Raw genomic sequence first — 24,911 nt, 5'->3', positions numbered from 1 at the left:
CTTGCTGGCAAAGTGCTATTTTAGATGATGTCACAGAGCAAACCAAGCTTTTAGTCATAGTAAAGCCTTGTGATGCATTTCCCCTCCATTTTATCTAGAGATAGCGGTGCTGTTTAAACTTATTGATACACTCAGCCCACTTGGTGTTTTTCGAGTGCCAAGTACGCTACCAGCATGATTTATGGTAATACCACTTGCAGCAACAATAGTAAAATTTATGAAGTGCACTTAGTGTTGTTTGTTTGTTGCCAAGTGGAAAATGTGATTCTATTTTTAATTTGTTATTTCATATACCATTCCCCCCACCCTTCACCCCGGCTCATAGAGTCCTAGAATCATAGAATGGTTTGGGTTGGAAGGGAACTTAAAGCCCATCCAGTTCCAACCCCCTGCCATGGACAGGGACACTTCCTACTGGATCAGGTTGTTGAAAGCCCCGTTCAACCTGGCCTGGAACAGTTCCTGGGATGGAGCATCCACAGCTTCCCTGGCAACCTGTTCCAGAGCCTCACCACCCTCATCATTAAGAATTTCTTCCTAATGTCTAATCTAAATCATCTCCAATTTAAAGCCATTCCCCCTCATCCTATTACTACAGGCCCTTGTAAAAAGTCCCATCCCAGCTTTCTTATAGGACCCCATCAGGTACTGGAGAGCTGCTGTAAGGTCTCCCTGGAGCCTTCTCTTTTTCAGGCTGAACAACCCCAACTCTCCAAGCCTGTCCTCATAGCAGAGGTGCTCCATTCCTCTGATCATTTTCGTGTTGCAATAGTTCCACATCCTTCTTATGTTGGGGATTCCAGAACTGGACACAGGACTCCAGGTGGGATCTCACAGGAGCGGAGCAGAGAGGGAGAATCTCCTCCCTTGCCCTGCTGGCCATGCTTCTTTGATTTAGCCCAGGACTTTCTGGGCTGTGAGAGCACTTTGCTGGCTCATGTCGATCTTCTCATTAGCCAGCATCCTCAAGTCCTTCTCCTCAGAGCTGCTCTCAATCATGTTGTCCCCTAGCATGTGCTGAAACTGTGAATTGCTCCAGCCCAGGTGCAGGAACTTGCCCACCTTCTGCTCTGTACTTTGGACAGTTGCTTTTCATCTTTCTCTTATCTGTTCCATATGTCAGAGAAGCATTTGATTTTTTCTGGATGCTGTGCTGCAAAACTGCAGAACTCCACCTGCTTTTGTGCTTTGAGCAGTGCATAATGCATAGTCAGGCAGACTAGAATACACTGCTGTCTATTAAAGAAAAGAGATGAAATACAGAATCCCACTATATATAATATGTTCTCCTTCATTTGTGAGTCTGTAGTTTATTTATTAAGGACTAATCCTGTATAGTTTAAGTCTGGAAGATTTAAAAAACAGCTGTGAAGATAAATCTGGAGCCTCATCTCACTTGCTAAAGTTTGTGGAAGTCCATTCTGTCCGTGCTTTGTTAACCGTCCAGCTAACTCTGCTCACTTCTCATTCTCTTATCTGGAGTTCTGGAAGCACATTACCTGTTAACTTACACCTTTCTATACCTCATCACATGCAAATAAATGTTTTAAGTGATATCTTTCTCAAAACAAAGCAAAACAAACCCTCGAAGCAGTTTCTGTGATTGGATCCAGACATTCTGTTCCATTGTTTCCTACAACTAAACTTGGCATCACAAGAGTGCCTAAAAATTACAGGAAGTTGTTTTGTCATTGTAGAAGTACAGTGAAATAGTAAATAAATAAATAGATCAACAATAGTGCACTAACACTTAAATACTTGTAAAATTAACTTATGGCAAACCTGGCACACATCGAAATAAGGCAGATTTAAAGTATTTTCCATTTGTAGAGAACGAAATTGTGGTCAAAGTAATAAAAGGAGCAGATTTTGCTCCCAAATCATACCTAATTTAATGCTTTACATTTTCATGTTGCCTTTTGCTTACAACACCCTTAGTGTTGAAATTATAACCATACTCATCCATGAAATTTAGAGAATTAAAATTAAGACAGTGGCTTTCTTAAAGGTATTCAGGTATCAGAAGATGCAAATAGGTGCTCTTTACAATTGCAGTGAGAGCCTTTCAGTCCTTCTTGAATTGTTGCTGAATCGATGAGAGCTGAGATTAGCAGGGAGGCCCAATTTCCTGCCTCTAGTCTAACCACCTGTTCCCACTCCTTCCTGCTGCTCAAGATCAGTCTTGCATTATTTGTCTTGAAGTCAGTTTTTAAACTACAAAGCCATCTATTTTAAGATATTTTAATTTATGTTATGGATTACTATGGAAACTCAAACAGTCAGATCATGATCGTGACAGTTTTTAAGAGGAGAGAATGCTATTTCTGTTTTGTTTTAAAAAAATGCTAATATATTAACAGGAGTGTGGGATGTTGTAATCACAGAATGGTTTAGGTTGGAAGGGATCTTAAAGATTACCCAGTTCCAACCTCCCTGCCATGGGCAGGGACACCTCCCACTGGATCAGGTTGCTCATAACCCCATCCAACCTGGCCTTGAACACCTCCAGGGATGGGGCAGCTACAATTTCTCTGGGCAGCCTGGGCCAGAGCCTCAGCACCCTCACGGGAAAACGTTTGTTTCTAGTATCTCATCTAAACCTCTCCTCTTTTCAGCTGAAAACTGTTACCCCTCATCCTATCCCTGCACTCCCTGGTAAAGAGCCCCTCCCTGGCTCTCCTGCAGGCCCCAGTGCTTGGCTGCATTGCAGAGCAACCTATGTTTTTCCATGACCACTGACTCTGTATAATAAAACGGAATATTAAAATTATTTGTGAGTTTTAGGTTTGCAATAGAACAAGTCAGTTGTCTTACAAAAACACCACACTGGTGTGAGGGGTTTATGGATAACCTTTGCAACTCCGTCAGTAAGCAAACATGGTCTCTTCACTTCCACTAGCAGTGACAGTGCATAGAAGAGAGCGAAAATGGAAGGAACTGCTACAGAGATAGCAACAGTTTCTTCTGGGCAGGACAAAAAATAAATAGGTGCTCTTGTAGCAAGACTGGCTTTACGATCATAAATATTATGTCTTGTAATCTCTTGTGCTGTTTCTTTTTAATGGTCTGATCATGCAAAAGTGGCCAGAAGAATTTAAATGGTGATGGTTATGGATGATACTCGTACTTGGTGGATGATGGGGTTGCTGTGGGGGTCACTGTTTGGCAATCAGCTTTAACACCTTATTGCACACCTGCCAGAGCAAGGCAGCAGACTAGTAATTCTTGTGTAACTGTAGTAACCTACGCAGAGGAGAGGACACAAAAATGATATTTCTGAGTCTCAGAAAATACAGAACAATGCATCTTAGTTCTGTGGAGAAAAAAATCTCCATACACAGTGGCAGGGGACATAAATGAACGTGCAAGGTGAGAGTAGGTGGTAAACTACAAAAAGCATGAGAGGGAGGTGAAGCCAAAAGGCTGTTTTAACTGTAATTGCAAAGGAATTTGACCCCTAACCAGGAATTGATGGACTTTGGTTATCGTAAACAACAAATTGGGAGAGCTAGGTTCAGGAATAGAAATTACTAAAGGAGGGCTTTACAAAGCAAATGGAAAGACCTAAATCATTCTTTCCTGGCTAAAAGCAAACAAGCAGATATGTAATAGCAGGTTTTTGAACATAAATACCAAAAAGGAAAGTGAATCAGTTTATTACTGTCCCCATGTTCATCAAACAACTTCAGTGAATTTCCAAAGTTCTCGTCAAGCTCCCTTCTCAGTTCATGTCTGTTATGTTATTTGAGGGCACTTAATTGTCTAATGTCATTAAAACCTGTTCTGGACAGATGCTGGTGAACTACCTTGAGCTAGATGGCTGGCTGAGCTGTTTTATTAAATCTCCAGTATGTTATGGTTAAATTATCAGGGCTAGATGGCTGTACATCTCTGCAGAAAGCATCAGATTTGTTTTGTTGTGCCTTGTAAGCAGGATCTTATGGCTAAGTTGATTTTAGTGCTTTTGAGCATCATTTCCAAGGGAGAAGTACTTAACCTTTTTCCTAGTTTGTAACTGCAGTGAAATTCACTGTGACCAAGCAGCTCTCCAAGTGGATGCATTACCAAATCTCTGATTCTGTGCGAGTAAACAGACGATGCAGTTCTGGTTGCTCATTCTGAAAATACCTTTTTTCTTTTTACTTTAGCAGCTTTTTATTGCGCCTTGTATACTGCATTCAGTTTTGGGTCCCTCAGTACAAGAAAGATACTGAGTTGCTGGAGCATGTCCGGAGGGGTGCAACAAGGCTGGGGAACGGTCTGGAGCACAGGGGTTATGAGGAGTGGCTGAGGGAACTGAGATTGTTTAGCCTGGAAAAGAGAAGGATGAGGTAGTCTCTATTACTACCTAAAAGGAGGTTGTAGCGAGGTGGGTGCTGGTCTTTTCTAAGTATCAAGGGATAGGAAGAGAGGAAATGGCCTTGCATTGCACCAGGGGAGGTCTAGATTGGATTTTAGGAACAATTTCTTTCCTGAAGGAGTGGTGAAGCCCTAGCAGAGGCTGCCCAGGGCAGTGGCGGAGTCCCCCGTGGTTCAAAAATCGTGTGGCCGTGGCGCTTGGGGACATGGTTTATTAGGTACAGTGGTGTTGGGCTGACAGTTGGACCGGATGATCTTAGAGGACTTTTCCAACCTGAATGATTCTATGATTCTGTGATTTCAAACGTACGTCATTATTTAGACTTGCACCAACCTCAAAGTAAGCATGCACATACAGAAGTTATCTTTGCTTAGCAAAGTGGTCTTTCCCAGTGCTGTTTTTGTGTATCATGTGTGGTTGCCTGAGTTTTAAAAACGCAGAAACATTCCAGTCAAGGTGGTGGCAGCTAGCAAAATTGCTGTCTTTGACCTTCTGATGCAAGTTTAGTAACTAATCTGGAGAATAATGAACCGCAATTAATGAAATCTGCTCTCGTATTCAAGTGTGTTTCTCAGACAGCACATAAAATAATTGAAAGAACTTCCTGCTCTCTAATTAGTTAGATTGAATTAATTTGGTATAATAGGATTCTTTATGTAACTGGCAGAACAGCTTCCGATGAAGCTGTTTATGTACCTAAAAGATTGGTTTCTGATGAAGCTGTTTGTATACTTTTAAGTTGGAAAATGCCTATTTTCTCCTTTATCTGATGCTTTTAAATAAATTGGTAGTAGTCTGTAAATAAAAAAAGCCAACAATTTAAACCTTTTTGGGTTACTGGAATTGCTTTTTATTTTCCTAGTCTATTCTTTACAAAGCTTAATACCAGAGTGCAAGATTTAAAGCCTCACCAGCCCTTATTGCTGATGGGAAAAAGTTCAAAACACTTGTGCAAAATATGCAGGTGGATGGAGAATCAGAGTTTCATCTATCTATACTTAATTGTATTACATACATGCTCTTGAAGCTTGTCTTTTTTATTAACATTAACATGTCAAGGCTTTCATAGTGTGCACCAAGCAGACTTACTGCTCTTTATATTCTGATGCCGCTGATCTCCAGGACCTGTCTGTGTAATTACATTTTAGGGCATCATTGGGTGCCAACATTAAAAATGTACATACTAAATTTCAGTTTCTGGTTTTTGACACCACTGTAGCAAAAGCACTGACCAATGTGCATTTGCTAAGTGGAATTTGGTCACCTTCATACTCAAGAACTGTGTTGGATGCTCACATGGCTTAGATGAGAGATGTTGAGTCTCAGCTGTCTTAAAAATAGTAAACTCTTTCAACTTCCATGGGCTAATATAATTAATTTTTATTTTGTGGTATGGAAATACAGACATGTGAGACATGGAGAGGGCAGCTCTCAATTGGTTCTCACCTTCTGATGCTGACGTAGTAATTAATCTTAAAAAATAATGAAATGCAGTTAATGAAAAGCTATCTAAATACACAAAAGCCTTTTTCTGGCAGTGCATTAAAAAATAACAGTTTTGTGGATGTGCGTGGCACATAGTATAATTGTGAGAATTGATATTCCTTAATCAAATGTAAATAATGTGGCCTTGGAGAACCTTCTTTAAAATCTCAAAAGCTTTTTTTCAGAGCTTCAAGTAAAGAGTCACTTGGATGCTATAATCGGCACAGCTCCGCAGATCCTCTGTGGCTGGCAGAGCTCATGTGTATCTCACTCTTGTGACTGAGCTGTTAGTGTTTTGATTTCTTTCTGAGTTCAATTTTTGCTGTCATCCTCAAACAAATAGTTTTTAATGAGAATGAGTACAGAAAAGTGGTTTTTAAAGTTCTTAGAGCAAACTGCTGAAACTTCTTTAAGAACTAACTTGAAAATGGTTACAAATTACCCTTTTAATCTGCCCAGACCTAGGAATGAAGTAATTTAACAGGGTAGAAAATAGTATGGTTAATTTTTGCATAAAGTGTATTAGAAATGTGGAATTCAACAGTATTATTACGGACTGAAGTGTTCCACGCGTGGAAGGTAGAATAAGGTGAAATTGTTGTAGTAGGGTGGAGGTTGGTCTCTTATCCCTGGTAGCCAGTGACAGAACAAGGGGAAATGGCCTCAAGATGCACCGGGGAGATTTAGGTTGGATATTAGGAGGAATTTCTTTACTGAAAGGGTTGTCAAGCATTGGAATAAGCTGCCCAGGGAGGTAGTTGAGTCACCATCCTTAGAGCTGTTTAAAAGATGAGTAGATGTCGTACTTGGGGATATGGTCTAGTGGCAGACTTAGCAGGGCTGGATTGATGGTTGGACTTGATGATCTTAAAGGTGTTTTCCAACCAAAACCATTCTATGTTTTTAAGATGAGATGGTTTTGTTTGGGTTCATTTTTAAATGCACAATGTCTTTAACAGAAGAAAACATACAAACACCAAAAACCAACAACCAAACTTGTACCAGGATTCACATCTCCTTTTGGAATACAGGAGATTTTATATTTGAATGACTAATGACCTTCAAATGGTTTTAAAATTGAAGGCAGAGAGGAATATTGGGGGGAGGGGAAGGACGGCTTTTTACAGTGGATTCAACTGTTTTGGGTGTGTACGAGGGAATTTGGAATTGTTACTGCACTGCTGTGTATGTCTTGCAAAAGTATTTTATTGTGAGTGCTCAAAACTGATTTAAATCTACATTTAATGAAGCAACTGTTAACGCCCTGCTGCAGAAGTTTCCAATAGCTGCTTTTAAATGGTGATGTGAACATAACACTGTCACCGTGGCGGTCCTTGAACACTGTCATTCCCATCTATGGATGCTAAATCATAGTCAAGAGCGGTGGAATTTTTCTGGTAGTGCCCTTTCGGGATTGCATCAGCTCTAACCTTGGTTAGAGCATTTCTGGAGCTTGGAGGATGATTCCTTTATATGCTCGCCCAGTCAGTTCTTTTGACTGCGCTGAACTTACTGCTTTGGATGTTAACATTGACGGATTTTCATCCAGTGACACAATGTCCAAAGGCTTTGTATTGAAGTCATCAGTCACCATTGTCAAAGGCGTTTTAAAGCACGTTAATGCTGTAGAAATACCAAATGTGTTTTTCTGTGCTCATTGAAGAAGATACCATTATATACATGTTATAGATGGTGTGGAAGAGTTCATTTAGGATTCATTTTGGTGCCTCTGTAAGTGGATGAGATCATAGAATCCTAGAATGATTTGGGTTGGAAGGGACCTCAAAGCCCATCCAGTTCCAACCACCTTGCAGTGGGCAGGCACACCTTCCACTGGGAGCTTAAAACTGTTCCCCCTCATCCTGTCCCTGCGCTCCCCGATAAAGAGCCCCTCCCCGGCTTTCCTGGAGGCACCTTTCAGTACTGGAAGGCTGCTAGAAGGTATCCCTGGAGCCTTCACTTCTTTGGACATTTGCTTTTCCTGTTCAAGCTCACCAACATACCAAGTTGGTCTCCAGATTACATTGTTCACTAGTAACTACATGTCTTTTGGTAACCTCAAAGTATGTGCAAGCCGACCTCTCATCTAGCCAGAAAACACACAGTCTTGGAAATCCTTACAAAGTCACTGCGCAGAATAGCAGCTCTTAGAAAAAAGACAATTTTTGTTCTACAAAGATTCAAAGATGCTTTAAAGTAAATTGCTTTCATGTTCTCTCTTACTCTGTATTTTGTCAGCTTGCTTGTAGAAATTGTGCCAAAAATTATCTCTGCAAAAGGGTCATGTTTTGCCATTGGGTAAATATATCGTCTATTTATGCTGTTGCTATCTACAAATGTTTAATGACAGAACTTGGCTCTCGATTCAGAAATATTTTTCATGCAGTAAATGTCTTCACAGATAGGAAAACACATTGTTTTCAGTACCCCCCCCAAGTAACTTGACTGCATTTCATAACAATGATTTGGTTTAGTAACCTTGCTACCCTGATGAGGGTTTTTACCCATCTGTTTCTTGTCGACACCAAAGTTGGGCAAGTGCCATTTCTCATAATTGCTTCTTTCTCCTATGTTTTTCTAAACATTGCTTGGCAAAGTTGTTGTACTTTTGGGATTCGTCATCCTTTCAGGAGGAGAACTTGATGAGGACTGATTAAAGTGTAACGGATTTATTTCTTTTGCTATTTGATATCAACTGGATTTTAAAGATTTCACGGATTTACATGCTGTAAGAACAGAGGGTTTTGAGAGAGAAAAAAACCAGCACAAAACAACATTTTCCTCTGTTTATTTGTTTTAAAGGGAGAAAAAGAAATCAAAGGAACTGGAAAATATCTTCAAATACTTTTTTTTATTACAATTCCAAGTGCTTGTCTCTACGTAACAATGCCAGAGCTCAGAGCTCTTCCCAGACATAGCGCATATACTGGGAAAAAATGGGGCAAAAAGAGGAGTTGTGTTACGGGGCCAGCATGAGAGCCTGGAGCTGCCTTTAGCCTTTGATACAAGGTCTGCTGAGAAAGGCTGTTTCCCCACTGTGTCAGATCACAGACAGCAGTGTGACAGCAACAAGGACAGTGTTTTGCCTTTGTGCAACCTTTCTGAGTTGCCAAAATGCAGTGCTTTTAGCACTGGAGCATGGAGAAATTTAACTAGGATAATTTGAATTCAAGAGTCTTGGCTTCTCACTGAGGTTCAGCTGCACCTCTGCAAAAGGTTTCCAGTGATATATAAGTGCCTGACTAGGGATTAGCTCTAATGCCTTGTGACTACAGATATTTTTTTCATTAAAAGATGATACTAAATAGCTTGGCTTTTCACTCCCAAGACAGACTGGACCAACCCATGGTTCAAAGATGGTTGAACAGGAGCATGTGTGTTCTGCCAAATACTCTGCCCCTGTTAAGACTGTGATAAGCCTCTATTAAACCTAAAATTTGCAAGGTTGTTAAAAAAACAAACTAGACAGGCTGAGATAGTTGGGCTTGTTCAGCCTGGAAAAGAGAAGGCTCCAAGGAGACCTTATAGCCTTCCAGTACTTAACAGGGACCTACAGGAAAGCATCCACTGTGAACCTGTTGGGGGTTTTGTCTGTATTTTCTCTTTTTATTTTTCACCTTGAACAACCATGTTTTATTTAATTCCTGGCAATCTCTCCCATCTTCTCTCCCATGTTTATTTCTTTTGGGGACAGAATTAGTCATATTCCTGCTTTACTGTACTTAGAAGAGATGCAAGAGATGAGTACGTTACACCTCAGCTGGAAAGCTTCAGTTCTTTAAACAGATTGTCAAATTCTGGAAATAGCTGTCTCAGAGATGAGCACTGCTAGCATGTTCCTACAGGAGTTCTTAAGTCCTGTGGAGAAAAAGCTAAAAAAGCAGACTGCTCCCAAATCGTATAATGTGTTGTGCTTAAGGAGCTCTTTCTCTGAAAGTATGAACCTGCATTTGCAGCACTTTATTCAACAGTGCTAAAGAGAGGCATTTCTGCCTTTTTCTCCTCTGTCTTTTTCTTAATGCTTCCCTTTCCCAAGGTTCTCCATTGAACTGGTTGTCCCTTTCCCTCCTGTGTCAACAGTGATGGCAGCCCATGTTAAAAGTCTAGCCTAAGATTTATCATTGTGACACAGTTCACTGTTAAAGTGTGATTATTTCAAATCTTTAACATAAAAACTTGAATAAGGAGCAAATGAGAGACATTTATTGTCAGTATCTTCATATTGAGCCCCATCCTATAAAACAAAAGATACTGTTTGAACACAGAAGTGGTTCAAACCACTGGCACAGGGCCAGTATATTGCAATCAGCAAACAGCATGTATAGTCTTCACTCTAGCAGGCAGTGGTGATGCCCTCTTTGAAAAGAAGATGCACAGATCTTTCTTCTGACTGTCTTTTTGAGTTAAAGCGAACAGTGCCAAAATCTAAACTGAATTAAGATACTGGAGGTGGAGCTGGGGTTCTCAAGATGGACTGAAGCTGAGCATTTCACTAGCCAGACCAGCACCACTGCAGATCTCTTTGTCATCTGGTTGCTTGTTGGGCTGTCTTTGACAAACTGCACAGAAGCAAACTTTGTATGCTATGACTATGTATTTATATCTGCTTATGTGTTAAAATTCAGGGATACCTTGGTTTTAATGTTGACCACTTTGACAATATTTAATCCTTTAAGTGGCTGATGCTCTGTGTTTTTTCATTCCTGCAGGCTGTCCCACGAATTATGGTTCAGCCTGCCAGTATTGATGCCAGCGCTGTGAAGATAAAACAGGTAAGCACATGCCAGGATGTGATGATACAATTTTCATACTTGCATGCCTGGAAACCAGAGGTGGCAAAATCAAGTGCTGGGTTATCTACTTAGAACCTCTTGCACTTCTACTGTTGCTTCACTGTGAGACAATTAAACACAGTGCGTGCTGCTGTGTTTTCTTAGGTCCTGGCAAAACCTCCCCTTATATTGCTGGTTACACTTTCATATTGGAAAGCCTGGTTAATCATATTGTTTGCATTAGCTGTTAACTAATTAAAGTTTAGCTGGTTTGCTGCTTTAAAAGGCAAATTGCTAGGCTCTGATGCTTTCTATAAGCGGAATGTGTCTGTTATTGAGTGCTGAGTTTAATTCTCAGTTTTACATTTCAAGCCAATTCATGATATCGGTGTGAAAGAAAGGCTCTTGCTAAGCTGGAGAGAAAATAGACCCTATGATCTCGCAGAGTTCAGCAGAACTTCAGTCTTATGAATAGCAAAGAAGCTTTCTCCCACCGGGCTTTTATTGTCTTAGCAAAATGTGTGTTACCTGGACGCTTACAAGGGAAAACCCAAAGGAAGAACAAAGCTCCAGAGTCCATGTGGACACTGTCCTCTGCACAGGAAAACTAAAAATATGTCTTTAATCTGCAGGAATATTTCAAAAAAACTTTTCCGTATTACATTTCACTTAGCGATAGCAAGCTACCCTTTGGTTCTGAGGTTCCTATGATTCAGTCATATTCCTCTTTCTTGAAATGCTGCTTATGTTTCCAGTGGAAAAGGCACTTCAGAATAAGGTGAAAATCCTGTATTTGGGCCACTAGATGGGATAAACCACAAATTTTGACCAGTAAAAAATGTACACCTGAGAGTTAAGATACGTACAAATCTGCCATCCTCCAACCACTTTTTTTCACCCCCCTTCGTATTAGCAACCTCCCCCTCCCTCCCAAAGAGATTTAGAGACATCCTAATCTTTTAGAGTACATGTGCTGGCAAAGATATTGATCTATCAGATTTAGTAAACTTTACAGCCAAGAAATACATCACTAAAATGGGCTGTTAATCTCATGAGGTGCAGTTAATTTCATACTCTGAAAGTGTGTGATGCTGGTGGCATTGAGGTGGGAATGGCATTTGGAAACAGGAACATAAATGACAGTTTAGTTGGAAAGGTGTGATTTATCAATCCTGAGAGTTAAGCCAAATAACTGTGAGAGACTTATAGATCATGGCTGTTTCACATTCCATATAAATCCTGTTATTCAAACAGCAAATGACCATTCCTGTAATATAAATAATTTTTCAGTAAATATTGGGGAACGTATTTCTTTTAGTTGACACTTTTTTATTAATGGAAGAAATGAGCTGACAATCCTACCAGGTTTGCAAAGCTGACTCCAGATCAACTTGCATCTTTTGGAGATTGCAGCTACACAGGGATTTAGATAGGCTGAAGGCCTTAGTACTTCCCAGAGGTCTTGCGTCTATCCCTTTATCCCAGGTATTTCAGATAATGGAGCTCCACAGTCTCTATCCTCTTCTGTTTCAGATTAACCAAGAGGAAGTAGGGAAACAGCCCTTTGAAACTGCGGTGCAGACATCTGAGGAGGACAAGAGTCCAGAAAAGACACCCAAAGTGCCTTTGCAGCAGCCCACAGGAGACACTCAGGCACAGGACTCCCAAGAAGGACCTCCAAGCCCTCTGAGCGAAGCCTCCAGTGGGTATTTTTCTCACAGTGTCTCGACAGCCACCCTCTCTGAAGCTCTTGCAGCGGGCAACGATGCTGTGCCTCAACCAGGAGGTCAAACGGCTGCAATGAGTGACTTCCCAGCTCCTGCTGTGGCTCAGGTCTCTTCTTCTGACGTGCCAGGACACTCAGACGGTTCTTCAGAAAGCTGCCTTGGTACTAAGAGAGAGAGTCTGTCTGCCTTCAGTCTTCAAAGTGCTCATGCAAGACCTAGAGACAACACTGAAGTGAATGGAAATGATACTCTGAAATCAAAATCTTGCACATCTCCTGTGACTCAAAGTGAGCAAGCAAATGATGCCTCTGTAGCCATTGATGCAAAATCCTTTCTTTCTACCTCCACTCTGAAGAAGGAGTTGTTATCCAAACAATCAATGGAGTCACCTGGACAAGCTAGGAGAAAAGAAATGGCTTCTGGGTGTTCAGAACTGGTGTTTCCCAAACCACAGGTTCATCCTGACCAATTGTCCCAGCCCAGTGCTGCAGCCTCCCCCTTCAAAATCCAGAAAGTCAAGACGTCGGAACTCAAGTCTTTTACAAGTATGCTGGGTGCAGATCCCAGCTGCTCACTAAACACAGAAGAGCAGCCAGAAGGAGAAAAGGGCATGTCTGCCACCCGGGGACTGAACCACAATGGGTCAGAGATGGCAGAAGAAAAACTGGAGGTGACTTCTGACTCTGAAGATGCCAATGAAATACCCGAGTGGCTGAAAGAGGGAGAATATGTCACAGTTGGCGCAAATAAGACAGGCGTTGTTAGATATATCGGACCCACTGACTTTCAAGAGGGAACATGGGTTGGTGTCGAACTGGATTTACCTTCAGGTAAAATATGATCTAGACCGGGTGTAAAGCAGACAGCATGTTAGAGTTTGCAGTGTTTGCTTTAACACAGCTTTATGATGAGGGAGGAGTCATTAGCTCTTACCAGGTGCATTTTGAGAAGGGGAATACAAAAAACCTTTCCCTGCTGTAATGTTTTGCTAGTCTGTCTTTGTAGACCTGGGCTCACTGACCTCTGAATTGGATCCCTTCTCAGTTATTTCACTGACTTCTTACAACAGAGGCAGGAATCAGGATTGCCTTTACAAGGCAGATTGGTAAGTATATAGTTTCAGGAGATACACCTTGTGTCCAAGGAGTTCTCTTCTGGACTTCTGCTCTGAGGATAAGTGTGTCCAGAGTGCAACAGGAGTTGTGGGATTCAAATGAGCCAAGGAACATTTAGGCTAAGTAAGATGCTTAATTAGTAACATGCTAAGTAAGAGTGTTGAGCTTGTTCAGCCTGGAGAAGAGAAGGCTCCAGGGAGACCTTAGAGCAGCCTTCCAGGACTGACAGGGGCTCCAGGAAGGCTGGGGAGGGGCTCTTAATCAGGGAGTGCAGGGATAGGATGAGGGGGAAGAGTTTTCTGCTGAAAGAGGGGAGACTGAGATGAGATCTTAGGAAGAAATTCTTTACTGTGAGGGTGATGAGGCCCTGGCCCAGGTTGCTCAGAGAGGTCATGGATGACCCATTCCTGGAGGTTGTTGAGCAACTTGATCCAGTGGAAGGTGTCCCTGTCCATGGCACGGGGTTGGAACTGGATGGGTTTTAAGGTTCCTTCCACCTCAAACCATTTTATGATCCTATACCAAATCTCCAAACGGGTTACCTACTCTCTTACAAGCTATTTTAAATTAAGCTGTAAAATTGCAAAAGACTATTTATGCATGTGTGTATACCTGTATACGTGAAAAACAGTAGGAAACAATCATACATTGGCCACCAGAATGTACAGATCATTGAAGGTTTCTTTCAGCTTCTCATTTTTCTCATTCCTGTCTGACTCTTTCCTGTACATCTGTAGCTTTCCCAGAATTTAGGCTAATACATACTTTTGGGAAACCAAAATGCTGTTTCTGTTCTGTTCATATGTGCCATTGTAGCATGATGCAGAAAAATAGGACTTCAGCACAAGAAAGAAAATCAACATCTGGTGTGTGTTCTCTGCCGGAGCCCTAGGCTTCCCAACTCCATTCCTCTGCAGGTTCTTGTCCACTTTCATGGGACTCATTCTCTCCAAGAGCAGGCAGGATTGGGGGAAGACAGAGCATGCTATTGGAAAATTCAGAGGGAGAGCAGTAAATACTTCTGCCTTTGATAGTAAGAGGGTTTTTGGTTTACCAAGGGCACGTAAAGCTTCTTAGTGAAATCCCTTTAACCAAGCTGCAGCATTCTGGTCTGCAGTGCAGGCTCGGTTTGGTGAATCAGCACGTCCCAGGGAGTTGCCCATGCTCATCTCTGCTGCACGCTGCCCTGGGATTGGAGCTCTTCACCAAGATAAATACTGTGTCAAGGATCCAGAACTCCAATTAAATGAGCAGCTATCTTCCTTCTGCAAGGTGTGCTCATAAAAGCTAAACTAGACAGTGTGTTTTCAGCTGGTTTCAGAAAACCCTCGAGTTTGCTATCCTGGAAAGCAAACTGTAGCTTTAATAGCTTTGAAAGCTGTAGTACTCAGTACTGAATTCATGCCTTATTTTAAAAGAAAATTAAAAAATAAGTTCACAGACTCATTTCAATTTTGAAAAGTCACCTTCTCTCGTGTCTGGCTACTCTGTTCCGTAGTGCTGGTTCTCTTAAGCTGTTTGCATGTGCCCAGTAAGCATCAGCTTTTCCATCCATCAGGGTCAAATGGCTACAAGATTTTTGGTCTGTTGGGGACTCAGCTGCTGATGTTACTGGATACCTTTTTTTTCCCTCTGCTTCTGTAAGGATTAAGTCCCTGATTTGCCACACTATAAGTGGCTTCTTACAAATCTGTAGCCTCACTTGGGAAGTATGGTCATAAACATCTGTCTTTGTCACAGGGCAGAATTCCAAGCCCTGGGCCACATGAGAGTGTATCAGATCCAATGCTGTAACAGTGGGAGAGAGAAGGAAATGCCCCTAACACAAAAGGGGTGATGTTGTCATTTGAAGAGCTGTTGTATCTTTTGGCATTCCCTTTACAGATGAGAGTGGTCTCTGTCCCAATTCTCAGAACAGTGTTCATCACATTTTAAAGTGCTCTGAAGGGGGAGAATCTCCACTCCTGCCCAGGGCAGTGATGGAGTCCTCATCACTGGAGGAGTTCAAAAAATGTGTGGCCATGGCACTTCAGGACTTGGTTTAATAGGCACAGTGGTGTTGGGCTGATGGCTGGACTGGATGATCTTAGAGGTCTTTCTCAACCTTCATGCTTCTATAAAACAGATCTCAACAGCGTCAGTGTAAAGAAATAATTCTTTCTGTTCTGTAAAGGTTTCATGGCACGGAAACAGTAGCTCTTCTCAACATCAGGCTCTCATCAATTCAAACCTAAAAGATCTTTTAAATGGCGCTTTTTTTTCCTTCCTGTTAGTTTGCGAATGCAGCTAATGCTGAACTAATTATTTTACACTGGATGAAATTAAAGAATTCCCCTGAATAGCAAGCCGGGTGACGGCTAAGGTGGAATGTCCTATTCGGAGTAACTGTCTCCATGCTGTGGCCTTGCTGGTGTTGGGCACTGAAACGTACTGATCCAGTACTTAAAGGGGGCCTACAGGAAAGATGAGGACAGACTTTTTGGCAAGGCCTGTTGTGACAGGACAGGGGGTAATGTATTTAAACTAAGGGTGGGGAGATTTAGACTATATATAAGGCAGGAATTTTTTTACAATGAGTGTGGTGAGACACTGGTCCAGTTTGCCCAGAGAGGTAGTGGAGTCCCCATCCCTGGAAACAGTCAAGGTCATGTTGGATGGGGCTCTGAGAAAGCTGATATGATTGAAGACCTGTCTGCTCCTGCAGGGTGGTTGCAGTAGATGACCTATAAAGGTCCGTTCCAAACGTAGGCATTCTATGATTCGATGGTGCTGCTGGAGCAGAAGCCTGCAGCTAGAGCCCAGCCTTCTGCTGTCGCAGGCACCTGCTTCCTCCACTCAAATTTATCAGGTTCAGAAATAAAACCAGCCGATGGGGTGGTTGTAATCTTCACTCTCGTGGGAAGGCTACTCCCACTTCTCTAGCAGCTGGAAAATTTCTCTTTATATCACTCAGTTGGAAAACCTCTCTTTATATCACTAAGCGTATCGATCTCCAATTGATAATTGTTTGTGCCTGTACCAGCTTTGTCCTCTGGTGCCTACAGTGCTCTTTCCTTCCGTGTGTTTACTTTCACAGTCTGTTTAGAGGGAACAGTTGTCTTCATCCCAGCATTTTTCCTTGCTTCTTCCAGTGTCCTCCTGATAGCACTCCATATGCACAGAACAAAATCCTTTTTGTCCATCATCTCTCTTTCTCTTGTTGTCAAAGGTAAGAACGATGGCTCGATTGGTGGAAAGCAGTATTTCCGATGCAACCCAGGCTACGGATTGCTTGTGAAACCAAGCAGAGTTAAAAAGGCCATGGGATCAGTGAGACGGCGGAGCAGTGGATTGAGGTTGCAGGGAGGAGCCGCTGCTGAGAACAGGAAGAGTGGCAACTTCTCCGGGTCAGCCTCCAACCTGGCTTCACTCACAGCCTTGGCAAAATCAGAAGGAGGATCCATGCTGCGACCCGAGAAGAGCCAGAAAAATGCAGAGAACAGGAAATCCTGGGCAAACTGAGGCAGCCCGACCCACCGCAGCAAACACCTTGCAACGCAGCCAGGGGAGCAGGGCTTCTAGCGTCGGGAAGCCAAACCAACCATGTGAACTCTAGTTTGTGGCAAACACTAATGAAGGGTTTTCTCTCTGCTTTGGGTGATTGACATGTTAATTCTTTGCCTTGTCACGGTGCTGGATCTACATCCTTTGTTTCCTGTTACAAATTGTGACGCTTCAGGGTATGACTGATGGCAGCCAGTGAAGGCTCCTGGCGGTGGGTGGGTGTAAGCTCTGTGCTCTTCCACCTTTCAGAGAAGAGATGCGTAAATTGTTCAAATTAAGGCATGGCTTTCCAATAGCTACAAATTTCTACCCACACACTGGTGCTTCTCTCGGTGTGACTGACAATTCTAAAAAAACCTCCCCACAATAACAGTTCCTTTCTAATTTCCTAAGAGCTGTGTCCGTATTGCATAATATGTGTCGAAAGGGTAAGGTTAAAATGATTCCAGACGGGCAGGGAAGTGAACGTAAAATTTAATTTGGATATAAAGAACTCCAAAGCCCCGTTATTTAAAAAGTGACAGCTCTTTGCTTACGTGACCTGGGACCAGTGCCCGTTTTAATGACTGGCCTGTTGGGCCTCTCTTCTGTGGTAATCGGCACAATCTTCTGATTTGTTGGCAATGGGAGAAGGGCCCATGACCCGCTCTCTAATATTTTTGATTCCTTTTTAGGAAAGAGGAGAGCTGAGCAAATTTGCTGTATTCTATTTAACATGCGCTCTCACCATGACGGGATCCTCTCTCTCACTTGCCCCACCACGGCAGGACCTTCTTCTTGTTGGTTCTGTCCTTTGTGCCAAGAGGATTTTTGCAGAGATACCAGCACTTCCATGCTGTAATGTTCCTCCCTCAAGTATTGGAGACACTTTTTTACCAGTTACACAAAGCAGAGGGTTGCTGCCCTTGGGATGGGATTAATCCAGTCTATTTATTTGTATTTATTATTTTAAAATAAGAAATATTTGCGCTTTACAATCATCCACCGCCTGATGTTGCGCAGAGGAGCTCTGCGAGCACTGTACCGAGCATCAGTCCAAAGAGGAGTTGCCTCTGTCATCAGCTAAACCTGCCCAGCAGCACGTGGAAGCAAACTCGGTTGAACAGCTGAAGAGCTGTTCCCAAAATTAATCTCTCTTGAAAGTGAGAGGTTTGAGCTGGCTTTTATAAAACCTGGTTTTATTTTTGGTCACCCTTGCTAGTTTTTAACTGCCTGTGGCATTAATTAATACATTACTGTACATGTGTGTCTGTTCACATGTGTACATATCTGCAGACATGCACTCTTTTTCTAATGATTCCAGGAATGCCACAGACTTTTACGTCCTGAGCTGTTTATATCTTGTTTAGTCATCATGGGGGAATTGGACAGCTTGAGCAGTAGACGTTTTATCTACATAGGGAATATTTAGGATGATAAATTCATGATTAAACTTTAATACGTATCTAGTCGCTGCCCGTGCTGCCCGTGGGTACCTAAGTGCCTTAGCCATCTGGTTCAGAGGTCCAAGGGAAAGATACATTGTCATCAAAGGAGAGAGGCATGCTTAGCGAAGGAGATAATTATGCTGATTTACTGTAATTAATATCATTTATGCAGAAGGAATAAAATTAAAATAGAAACTAATCTGTAGCAGCAATAAGTGGGCTGGGTTACAGTGCAGGATGCCTAGTGCTGCCAGGGATTTCTGTATCCTTCCAGCTTTGTGTAGCTAGTGTTTCCTAAATTTTCCTAAAGAAATCTTAATATAAAATGTACAGACCAGCTTTTAAAGATATTTTTAGTGTACAGATTTTCCTCCTTTTCTTGCTGAAAGCTCCTGTCTACTCAAGCCAAGGTGATGGGAGAGATCTAGTAGTAAAGCATTGAGATGCTTAAGTCATGAGGTTTAACGTTGTAGCTGTTCTTATAGACACAACTCATGCAACAAAATGATGTTTTGGGGTATGTTAAGTCTTGCTGATGAAAGGCCACCTGCTAATTAATCTGAAGCCTCTTAAACTGCCTTGTAAGTTTTCTAAAATGCATCTTCACCATTTTTTCTAATTGCACTTTGTTCTGATGTGCTGCAGAAAGTTAGTTAATGTGAAACAGCCCCTGACCAAGAGTTGGTTTTTAGTCTCAGCATTTAATTTATTGGGTTTAGGGATATCTTTAAAATTCCTTGACATTCGCTAGGTGGCCCCTTTGGGGGAGATATGAAGGGAAGAACCTGTCCAAGTCCTTTTGAAGCCTCTTTTCTTGCACCGCTTTCTCTCAAGACTCCAGTGCTGTTGTAAAGGTATCAAAGTTGCAGGAGTGAAACGGTCAAGCAGAAGGCAGCTGCATTAATAGTTCACTGTTTATGCTACCCACTATAAATTCCTCTGCCCGTGTTTGTACTATGGCTCTGACCACCTAAGGTCCTATTGCAGTGTTTGCACAGCTGGAGCACATGGTTGGAGGCCGCAGCTGACTGATATGGGGTGGATTTCTTCTTCCAGCCACCCTCAGTCATGTTACAAAACCGTGCTGTGCATATTCAGAGGGGTGTGAAGCCCAGGTTGAACTCAACACGCTCGCTGCCTCCTTTGGGACAGCGTGTTCTGGAAGCAAACCTCTTAAAATGTGGCTGTTACCTTTTGAATCATCAGTGGATGAATAGCATGACAAGAGGGCTTTTGTCAATGGAGCGCCTGGTTGACTTGGGAGGAGGGAGGAGTTTACTCTTAACTCTATTGGATTTACTGTCTCATTTGACTTTTCAAACTAAACTCCTCAAATCCCACCCTGACACCTGCCCCAAACATGAAGCCACCTTGACCGACTCACCCCAATGTGGTGCAAGCTCTAGAGAGGCAAACGCATCAAATCCAGCTGTGAGGACGATCTTCAAGGACTTCTCTGACTCCCTCCTGCTCACTCCCGCTTTCCTGGGTATGTGAGGTTTCTTCTAAAGGTTTTGGCACGGTGAGTGCACATCCCTCTACTCAAAGCCATCTGTTTCTTTGCACCAGCTAAACCAACTAACCAGAACAGTTAAAAACCATAATGAAGGTTATATAGAGAGATGTATTATTGATAATGTTAGAAAAACTCTACACTCAGCCTAGAGGAGGAGGTGCTCAGCTGGAACTGCCCAGCAACTGAGGCTGGTGTGCTAATAGCTATGCATATTTTCCAAGATTTTCATGCACTTTATGCAAGGGAGAAGGAATATTTAATGCAGGAACTGTAATTTGTAGCAAGTGTCTCATCTCCTGTGTCTGCTCGGTGGTGCGAGCTTGCTTTCTGTGTCCCTGAACCGTGGATGGGTCTCAGATTCTGGTTGTGGAAAATTGTGTTAGTGGGTAGGAAAAGTTAACGGTCCAAGCCTGTGTCTGTAGCGTGGCTGGTCCCTTCCTTGGTGCAGGGCTCTAAAAAGCACTGTTATTGCTTTGAGTCATCCAAGAGGATGCTTTTTGGAAGGGCTTTTTGGGGTTTTCTCAAACAAGCCAAGCCTTTTTCCTGTGTTCAGTTCAGCTCTCTCACAGTGTTTCAGTGTCTGTGTTCAAAAATAATACCTTTTTGGTTTGAGGGCCTTGGCCCTTTCCTGCTTAATGATGTAGTTGAGTTGAGAAAAACTAATAGACATGAGTTGTGTGTGTTCTAATACTGCCTCAGTCCTTAAGAAGAGTTTTGTGTGTGATAGAGGTGGAAGCTCCCCGCTACTCATGCTGCGGGCCACGAGGCAGGATGCTCAGCACCTCTTTGCTCTCCTATGAACCAGGAACCCCCCCTTGTTGTGAAAACCTGTACGAAATGAGCTCGGGTGTTGTACAGACCTGCTTGTACGAGAACGGAGCTGCTGAAGAGTCTGTTCTGTGTTGGTGCTTGTGTTGTCCTTACACTGGTACTGCTGATTCTTTGCACAAGAAGTTGGGTTTCGCAGTGCCTTATCCGTGGGTCGGCAGCTGATGCAGCGAGAGGCTGGGCTTTTTACCTTCCTCGGGGCTGCCCAGCCTTTAGGAGAGGAAGACTGTGATAAGGGAAGGTGCAGGCTGGTGACACTACAGAGCTGGGGTCGCAAATAAGTGTCTTGTTCCTCTAACTCCTTTGTCCATCTCGGCTTTGGTTTCTGCGCTTTCCTCCCTCCTCCCAACCCACCACCACCATTTTCCACCCCGAGAAGGGCTCGGCTGCCGCTGTCTGCTGTGAGCCCCGGCAAGGCTGCGTTCAAGGGGCGGTGGAGCCTCCTGGCACAGCCCAGCCAAGCCGTGTCCTGGCTCTGGCATCCAAATGCTGCAGCGGAGAGAGCGGGAATGTGGCTTGAGGCTTCTCAAACCCAAGATGTTAAAGACATTTCCCTTCCCAGCTGCTCTCCCTTCGCTTTCTCCTTCCAAACCGATTTAGAAGCTGATAGAGGAGCCACGTTCCTAGCAATAACTGGCAGGGTGTCGATTGCTTCAGACACCCTTGTCTTCAGTGCCGTTCCTCCCCACTTGTCCCATGCCTGCTCGCTGCAGTCAACATGTGTTTGGCTTTTCCACCACCGTGGAGAAGCATTTTGGTTTCCCCACCATGGCCCCTGTGCCTGGGAGAGCCCTTCCCAGCTCACCCTTCGGTTGTTCTCTGTACGTGGGGTGGGTCTGTGGATAAAGAGCGGCTCTTTGTGGTGTCACGTCTCGATCGGAGTCCTTTAAATGAGCTGAAATCCAAAGATACTTTGTAATGAGCTGTAAAGTTTTTAATTATTTCTGTACAATACTAAATTACTGTAATATTGTATTATACACGCAACGCAGCCTGCAGTACCTGAATAAACATCTTCTCCAGAGATGGAAAGTCTGCGCCTTGTTAATCTCCTTCCTGTCACCAGAAGGTTGAGTGCTCCCCTGGTCAGTTTGCTGACAGCACCAAATTGGGCAGAAGTGTTGCTCTGCTCGAGGGCCGGAAGGCTCTGCAGAGGAACCTGGACAGGCTGGATCCATGGGCAAAGGTCAGTTGGATGAGGTTTAACAAGGCCAAGTGCCGGGTCCTGCCCTGGGGTCACAACAACCCCATGCAGTGCTCCAGGCTTGGGAAAAGTGGCTGGAAAGCTGCTCGGCCAAAAAGGACCTGGGGGTGCTGGTCAATAGTGCCTGAATGGGAGCCAGCAGTGGCCCAGGTGGCCAAGGCCAACAGCATCCTGGCTTGGATCAGCCATGGTGTGGCCAGCAGGAGCGGGGAAGGGATCGTCCCCCTGCACTTGGTGCTGGGGAGGCCACACCTCGAATCCTGAGTTCAGTTTTGGCCCCTTCACTCCAAGGAAGACCTTAAGGGGCTGGAGCTCATCCAGAGAAAGGAGCTGGGGAAGGGTTTGGAGCCCAGAGGTTGTGGGAGCAGCTGATGGACCTGGGGCTCTTTAGTGTGGAGAACAGGAGGCTGAGGGGAGACCTCATTGCTCTCTGCAGCTCCTGAAAGGGAGGTTGGAGTGAAGTGGTGCACCAAGCAAACGCTGGTTACTCAGCAAGGCTTTCTCGTGCTGCCGTTGGCTCACCTCACTGCTTGCACCATGGGTCAAACTGCCTGGGACGACGCTGCAGGTTGTCCCTTCGGGCTAAATGCATGCAGTGGTGCCTGAGGAGGGGCTGTGGTGTGCAATGGGACCTGCTGCAGGCATGGAAGCATCAGTGGGTCACACTGGTGCTTAATGGAGCCTCTTGATAAGCACCAGCCTTGTTCACAGGTGGGAGTGCTGCCAAAGCCACATCATCAGTCCCAGAACTGATCCAGTGGATGGTGGAAAACCTCTCTGCTTGTATCCCTCTTTCTGCCTTGCACAGAAATGAGCCCCGGGTTCCGCAGTGGGGTGAGGGTGCTCGCGGGGCGCCCTGCGGTGGGTTTGGGGGACACAGCTCTGTAGATTCATACAGAGGCAGGGAGGTCAGTGCTGCAGGGACCCTGCACCCCAGCCCTGCTGGCCGAAGAACGCCTTGAGGTGGTGAAGGCAGTGAGAAATCTAACGCGCCCAGCCAGTGTGTCAGGGCAGCAGGATGCCCTTGAAATTCCCTTCCCGAGTCACATAATTTTCTTTCTCTTTGACAACATTCTTCCCCAAAATAAGTTGTGTTGGAAACACCTGTCAAGGTTTGACTCAGAATTTTTTTTTTTTTTTTGGGGTGGGGGGTTGTTGTTTTGTGTTTTTTTTTAAAGCAGCGAACACTGTGTTGATTCCACAATCCCTGCTGAAAGTCATTTAGCAAAGGATATTTTTATCAGTGTTGTCTTGCAATCAGTGTACAAAAAAACTGCTGGGTTTTTTTTTGTTGGTTTTTTTTTTGTTGTTTTTTTTTTTTTTTAAGCCACTTGCCTTTCATGTTTTAACTTCTGAAAAAACCCACCCACTCCTTGGCTGAAACACAGGAGCCTTTTGAAGCGCCGTTACTTTGTTCAAACCTTGCTCTTCCCGGAAGGTGGTTGTAACACCTTCCTCACACCACAACCCCGCGCCACCTTTTGTTCTTCAGCCAAAGTTGGTTCTTAAAAGGTGGTGATCAAAATGAGCAGGGAAATAAAAAAAAAAAAATTATCAAGAGCATCATTCACCCCCCATTTTTCCTTCAAATTAATACCATGTTCATTATCCTCATAGAACCTTAAATGTTGGAAAAGACCTCAGAGATCATCCAGCCCAACCCCTGTGCCGACCAAATCATGTCCTGAAGTGCCACGACTACAGTTTTTGAGCCCCTCCAGGGATGTGGATTCCACCGCTGCCCTGAGCAGGTCTGGAAACAGTTTTTTGCAAAACACATTGGGCACTTCTTTTAATAATGCCCAGAGTTTTTCTGCATTCCCAGTTTTCATCTGTGATGCTGGGAGAGGACTTTGTCCTTTATCCTCCGCCCCAGGCAGTGATGGGGAGCACTCTCCTCAGGAAGGGAAACGGTGTGTTCACCCATTATGCTGGGAAAGGCCACGTCACCACTCCTCCTGCCCATTACTCACGGCTCCTTTCATATCCACCCTCTCCCTTTCAAAAATAAGCACTGGCAACGAGGGCCTGGATGCTCAGACGCGTTAGCAGTTCCTCCATAACGGCCGGGTTGTTCCAGTGGGTCACACGATGCAAAACTGAATAGAAATGTGTTGGGGATTAACATGTACGGGAACAAAACCCAACGAGGGACGGCACAGACTTCAATTTCTCACACACCTTCATTTTTCTGCATTCAGTAAGGCCTCAAGACACCTTTTAGGAGTTACTTGTGCCAGTCAACAGCAGCTGAACATGAGCCAGCAGTTGGCAAAGGCCACCAGCATCCTGGCTTGGATTAGCCATGGGGTGGCCAGCAGGAGCAGGGAAGGGATTGTCCCCATGGACTTGGTGCTGCTGAGGCTGCACCTCAAATCCTGGGTTCACTTTTGGACCTCTCACTCCAAGGGCCTGGAGAAGGGAAATGGAGCTGGAGAAGAGTCTGGAGCCCAGGGGTTCTGGGAGCAGCTGAGGGCCCTGGGGCTGTTTATCTGGAGAGAAAAAGGCTGAGGGGAGACATCTTCACTCTCTGCATCTCCTGGAAAGGAGCCAGATGGCTGCTGGTCTCTTCTTCCAAGGGACAAGGGACGGACATGAGGAAACGGCCTCAAGTTGCACCAGGGGGAGGTTTAGATTGGATATGGGCAATAATTTCTTTCCTGCAAGAGTGGTGAAGGCTTGGCAGAGGCTGCCCAGGGCAGTGGTGGAGTCCCCATCCCTGAAGGGGTTCAAAACCTGCGTGGCCACTGTACTTTGGGACATGGTTCAGGAGGCACAGTGGGGTTGGGCTGACTGTTGGACTGGATGAGCTTAGAGGTCATTTCCAACCTCAATGATGCTCTGGCTCTAGGATGGTGTCCAAGGCCTCTCCCAGTCATTCACACTCAGCCAGCTTCGCACAAGAAGGACTCTAGGAGAAAGACATCGGTGGTG

At 44.0% G+C, this 24,911-nt stretch overlaps 1 protein-coding gene across 1 annotated transcript in view; it reads left to right on the top strand.

Annotated features, from left to right (window-relative positions):
• KIF13B (kinesin family member 13B) overlaps window positions 1-19,421 on the top strand; it is a 142,918-nt gene extending 123,497 nt beyond the window's left edge. The window contains exons 38-40 of the mRNA XM_054062336.1: window positions 10,555-10,677; window positions 12,151-13,174; window positions 16,668-19,421. Of these exons, the coding sequence (XP_053918311.1) occupies window positions 10,555-10,677; window positions 12,151-13,174; window positions 16,668-16,960 (1,440 nt within the window). The 3' untranslated portion in view covers window positions 16,961-19,421. The remainder of the gene's footprint in view (window positions 1-10,554; window positions 10,678-12,150; window positions 13,175-16,667) is intronic.
• Window positions 19,422-24,911: the final 5,490 nt, after the last annotated feature.

Source organism: Cuculus canorus, chromosome 3 (genome assembly GCF_017976375.1).
Source record: "Cuculus canorus isolate bCucCan1 chromosome 3, bCucCan1.pri, whole genome shotgun sequence".
Lineage (NCBI taxonomy): Eukaryota > Metazoa > Chordata > Aves > Cuculiformes > Cuculidae > Cuculus > Cuculus canorus.
This window is presented reverse-complemented; position numbering and strand designations above follow the sequence as displayed.